This window comes from Petaurus breviceps, unplaced genomic scaffold, assembly GCF_028583685.1.
Source record: "Petaurus breviceps papuanus isolate PSGF00001 unplaced genomic scaffold, PetGlider_PUasm1.0 90847, whole genome shotgun sequence".
Taxonomy (NCBI): Eukaryota; Metazoa; Chordata; class Mammalia; order Diprotodontia; family Petauridae; genus Petaurus; species Petaurus breviceps.
The window spans coordinates 23,909,399-23,915,075 of NW_027187360.1; the positions used below are offsets into that span (position 1 = coordinate 23,909,399).

The window sequence follows — 5,677 nt, forward strand, 5'->3', positions numbered from 1 at the left end:
GAGAGAGAGAGAGAGAGAGAGAGAGAGAGAGAGAGAGAGAGAGAGAGAGAGAGAGAACAAAGAACAGGATAGGAGAGTAAGAGAAAGGAAGAGTGTAGGAAAAGAAAAAGTCAAGGAGAGGCAGGGTGAAAGATGTTAGGAGAGAAAGGGAAGGGGGAGAAAGTATGGAGAGAAAGAGACAAAAAGAGAGAGAAAGCGGGGAGGGAGAGAGCAAAGAACAAGATAGGAGAGTAAGAGAAAGAAAGAGGATGGGAAAAGAGAAAGTGGGGGAGAGGCAGCATGAAAGAGGTTAGAAGAGAAAGAGGAAGAAGGAGGAGAAAGAGTAGGGGAGAGAGAGAGAGGGAGGGAGGGAGGAAGGAAGGGAGGGAGGGAGGGAGGGAGAGGGAGATTCAGCATAAGCACAGAAGAGGTTAGGTGGACTCAGTCTAGTGCCTTCTGTCTGGTCCCCTTCCTATTCATTAATATGGAGCCAGTGAGACAGGTTAGCAGTGAGATAAACTCTCCCATATTCACAGGCACAGCTATGAACCCATCTTACCTTAGTCACTTAAAAGAAACCATGAGTTTTCCCCTGGGATTTGGAAAAAAGATTAAATAACCCAAAACAAAGGAGCCAAAAGCTCTCACACCCACCCATGACATAACCAAAGCCAGAGGAGGGTCTTGCCTGGACTGAAGGTTTTTAATCCGGGATAACATATCCAGGTGTCCTGCTGAGTACTGTTCAATGACATCCATCACGTCATAGGGCCTCAGACTCTCCTTGAACTTCCTTTTGGAAACAAGGAAGCGCATGACACTGAAGGAGAAGACAAAAAGGGCGTTGGAACTCCCAGACCAATAGGAACTGTAACAGCATAAATACAGATCATTCCCTATGCCCAGCCTTGTCCTATGTCCCCCAGTACACTTCCTCCTTTCCATCTGGAGCACAACAAAGGAGTCAGGCTTGAACAACTCCAGACCACATCAGTCTGTCCTGCTAAATCTTTCTACATTTCTTATCTGTACCAAGCAATTAACATCTCATTGAACAAAGGCGTAACAATAACATGTCACACCAGCTCGGAATTTAACACTTTTTAAAGCCCTTTCCCATCTCTTTTCTCACCTTACAACACCTCTGAGTTAGTCAGCATAGGGAATATTATGTCCATTTTACAGATGAAGAAGCTCAGGTCTGGAGAGGTTGTAGCCCACAAAGGATGCCATTTATCAATGGCAGCATCAGGTGCTGCTTGGAGTCTTCTGCCTCCCAAACCCATTCTTTTATCATTGACTCTCTTTTAATAAGTATGACAAATTCCTCAGGAGAGGGACATACATTAAGTCCCCATATGTGGTGGGGGGGGGGTATCTGAAACAGGTCCCTGAGGATAAACTTCATGATTTTGCCTAAGGTAGATATTTGCTTATTTGGATAACTTCTGGACCTTTTGCTCTCCCAGGTACCTTATAAGAGCCCCTAATGTCCTAGTTTCAGAACTTTGAAGTTTCCTCCCTCTTTCTTTCCTTCTATGCCAAGAAACACAAAGAAAACAGGATGTCAGAAATGGATTAAGCACCCTTGATGTTTATTATGATTCTTTATGATTACTCACAATTCAGTGCAGAAAGGCAGAAATATTAAATGCATCATTCTCAGATCATGATGCAATAAAGGGTCATGGAAAGATAGACTAAAAACTAATTGGAAACTAAACAATTTAATCCTAAAGAATGAGTGGGTCAAACAAGAAATTATAGAAACAATCAGTAACTTCATTCAAGAGAATGACAATAATGAGACAACATACCAAAATATGATTACTTTTTGCAATAAAAAAATGCCAAAGTTTAATTCTGCAAAGGCCTACATATACAGGAGCATAGGGGCAATTAGGTAGCACAGTGGATAGAGTACCAGGCCTGGAGTCAGGAAGATCTGGGTTCAACTCTGGCCTCTGACAATAGCTGTATGACCTAGGCAAGTCACTTGACCATTGTTTGACTCAGTGTCCTCATCCGTAAAATGGAGCACCTACCTCCCAGGGTTATTTTGAGGATCAAATAAGAAAATAATTATAAAACTCTTAGCATATAGTGCCTGGTACATAGTAGGCACTATATAAATGTTGGCTATTATTATTATTATTAATTATTATTATATAGTCAGGGCAGCCTAGGGAAATGCGTCAGTAATCAATAGATGGGATCTACAACAGAAAACTCTTTTCACTTTTACAACTTTTCACTTCCTACAATTCCCTACTATGAATTCCACTGGTGAAGTAAAATGCCTCCCCTGCCTCCCGTGCCCTTCCTCCTCTTGTCTTGGGTGCTGGGACTCTTACCATACTGCCCTGATGCTGACTTTCAGGCCTGGAGTCAAATCTTCCGTCACAAACTCACAGTTGCAGCTTTTGTTGTCATCCACAATGTCCTCTCCTGGGAGACTTGCTTCTGGGTGAAAGAAAACACCAGCTGTGAATTAGCTGCTCCTTACCCTGTCTAGGGATGGTCCCAGAGCCCCAGACAACAGAGAAATGTATATAGAGGAGCAGCATGCTCACAGCCACGCCAGGCTATTTGGGGATGCCATCAGTCACTTATAGTTGTGTCTCTAATTACTGCAAGAGCCCAGTTAGGATACAGCTCCTGCCTGGGGCCCTAATGGAACATCCCTGTCACTGCCAAGGAGACCACCATCTTCCCAGGCCCTCAACCTCAGAGTCTTCCTTGAGTCCTTATTGTCATCCACACTGCATTCCAATCTGTTGCCAAAACTTATCATTTCTACTTTATACTATCTCTGTTATACATCCCTTTCTCTAACCCCCCCTATTTAGACTCTGACTACCTCATACCTAGACTACTGAAATAGTATTCTTTTTAAAAAAAATTATTGATCTCTTTGTTTTTTTATATCACTAAAATTTCTTCTGCCTCCCAGAGAATCATCTCACATAAAAAATAACATTTTTAAAGAAAAAGAGGAAGAAGAGGGAAAAAATCAGTAAAACAGACCCAAAAAGCCTGAAAATACATTCCAGGCTCTACACTGGTAGCCTTCCAATCTCTGCAAAGAGAGGTGGGAGGTATCTTCTATTTCTCCTTTGAGGCCATATTGATTCTCTCAACTGACATCTCTACCTCCTTTAAGAGAGTTTTATTAATTCATATTGTGGTTAGTGCTGACTCCCCAGACCCAGTCATTGGGTATTTATTTTGTATATACAGCCTTTATTTGCTTGCCTGTGAATGTAATGTCTCCCTATAGTAGAATATAAGCTTCTTCAGAGGGTGTTCTTCTCCCTTTTGTATTTATTTTCCCATGCCTAGTTCAGTGCCTAGAATATAGTAGACCCTTAACAAATTCTATTTGATTGACTGATGAAGGTAGACAAAAATAAGGATTGTTATACCCATTTTACAGAGGAGGAAACTAAGGCTCAGAGTGGCTGAATGATTTTCCTATAGTCACATGACTTTGATTAGCAAGATTTTAATGTGAATCCAGGACATCTGACTTCAAGCTCAGTGTTCTCTCTGCCATACCAACATTCTTTCCACTCTGTACATGAAAACCATCAGTATCAAATAGAGCCATCCCAAAGCAGCTAGGTAGAGAAAGCTCTGGACCTATAGTCAGGAAAATTTGAGCTCAAATCCAGCTTGAGACACTTACTAGCTAGATGTTTACCTTGGGCAAGTCACTTAACCCTGTTTGCCTCAGTTTCTTCATCTGCACAATGAGCTGGAAAAAGAAATGGCAAACCAATCCAATATCTTTACCAAGAAAATCTCAAAAAGGGGTCACAAAGTATCAGACATAACTGAAATGACTGAACAAAATATACATATATATATATATATACACATTCACACACATGGAGGCAGAGCAAGAGGGGGAGAAGAGGAGGAGAGAGGGAAAGGGGAAGAAAAAGGGGGAGGGAAGAGGGAGAGAGAAAGAGAGAGAGAGAGAGAGAGAGAGAGAGAGAGAGAGAGAGAGAGAGAGAGAGAGAGAGAGAGCTAGTTCTTGAGGGGTTAAAGATTTATTGTAACAAGGAATGATCTCACTTTGGAGGTGAGACTCTATCCAGTCTCCCCATATTGCTTTCCTACTTAACACCTCCCTGAAATTCAGTTTGCTGGGGACATATCACTCTCTTACTGATCAACAGAAATTTTGCCTCTCTCTGACTTTCTCTATAATAGGGAAGGTGGTTAAGCATCTGGATTCGAAAAGATTTCTCAGTCTATATATTAAATAAATTAATTTAATATATCAATTAAGCAAGAGATTAAACAAAGTAAGCACTGGTTGTCAATAAACTTGAAAGCAAGAAAAGATATGATCTATCCATGAAATACAGAGTTGATTGAAGCATAGGTATTCTTGAGGCCTGGAGCTATACTGGGTAACTGCCCGGCCTCCCTCACAGATCAAAACTTGGTGCCTTCACCTACTCTCTACTTCTCTGACCTCAATATATTATTACGACTTTAACTCCTACATTAATGCCTCACCAATTTGCAAACCAACATTGGGTTGTTATCTGGCCACAGAGATTATAGCCCATAAAAGAAACACTGTTTATCAATGGCAGCACTAGATATTGCTTGGAGTCTTTTGCCTCCCAAACTCATTCTTTTACCATTGCAATGATATGGGCCTTTAAAATCACACAAAGCGAAGACACAACCTAATTAATCAATGTGGTCTCACCTTCCGAGTTCTGCCTTGATGCCGCACCTTTGATCCGGAACGCTTGCCGAGCTCGGTTTCGATCCCCAAAACTCCAGCTCTTGGGCACTTTGCTTGGGCTGTCCTCAATGCTCTGGTCTGCACTGGGTGACCTCCGGACAGTCTGGGCCTGCGGAGAACTTTTCCCCTTGGCACCAACGCCTCGGGGACTGGAGAAGACACGATCTTTCAAACTGACCTTCTGACTGTTCAAGTGAAAAACCAACAGGAACAGACAGACAGACACACACACATACAGAAAAACAGCAAGAGAAGTCACTCCAGAAAGAACACACAGGCTTTCTTTCAAGTGCTTATGACTGACACCACCTCAACTCAATGGAAGAGAGACTCTGGCTGGAGAACAAATATAGAAAACTAAAAAATGGGGAGGCAGAAAATGGCCGATTCAGAACAGCTTCCACAAGAAGGAATTGAAAAAAGCAAAGTGGGGAGGGGAGTTAGTTAAGAGAAAAATTGGTTCAATGAAGAAGGCTGAAAAAGAAACGCCCTCCATTCTTAGGAGGATGTGAAACAGGCTCGAGTCCGCAGGCTTGACCTGGTCCGTTCCCAAGTCGAGTCCGGCTCAGGTGAAGACAGCAGAGTGAGGCCCATGGAGTGACTAGTGATGTTTGTGAATCCTTAAATCACTTTTGTGCTATCACTCAAAGGCATCAGAAGCTTCTTCCTTACCTGTCCTCATGTTCCCACTGCTACCACCTCCCTGAGCACCCACTAAGAAAACTAACTTGGCGGAATCAGATGTTAGTCAAAAATAGATCAAGAGAGAGAGAAAAGGGAGAGAGGAAGAGAAGGAAAGGAAAGAATAAAGAAAGAGAATGAAGTGAAGAAGGGGGAAAAAGAAGGAAGGAAAGGGGAGAGGGAGAAGAAAGAAAGAAAGAGAAAGAAAGAAAGAAAGAAAGAAAGAAAGAAAGAAAGAAAGAAAGAAAG

General features: G+C 42.1%; 1 protein-coding gene across 3 annotated transcripts in view; it reads right to left on the minus strand.

The window, feature by feature from the left end:
- Positions 1–5,677, minus strand: part of KCNQ2 (potassium voltage-gated channel subfamily Q member 2) — a 165,594-nt gene that overhangs the window by 17,519 nt on the left and 142,398 nt on the right. For 2 of the 3 annotated variants that reach the window (XM_069072604.1, XM_069072603.1), the window contains 3 exons: positions 4,709–4,932; positions 2,334–2,442; positions 668–799 (listed from right to left, as the gene is read on the minus strand). In XM_069072604.1, the coding sequence (XP_068928705.1) occupies positions 668–799; positions 2,334–2,442; positions 4,709–4,932 (465 nt within the window). Of the gene's footprint in view, positions 1–462; positions 800–2,333; positions 2,443–4,708; positions 4,933–5,677 lie in introns of those variants that run through there. The other variant, XM_069072605.1, reaches the window with a different exon arrangement.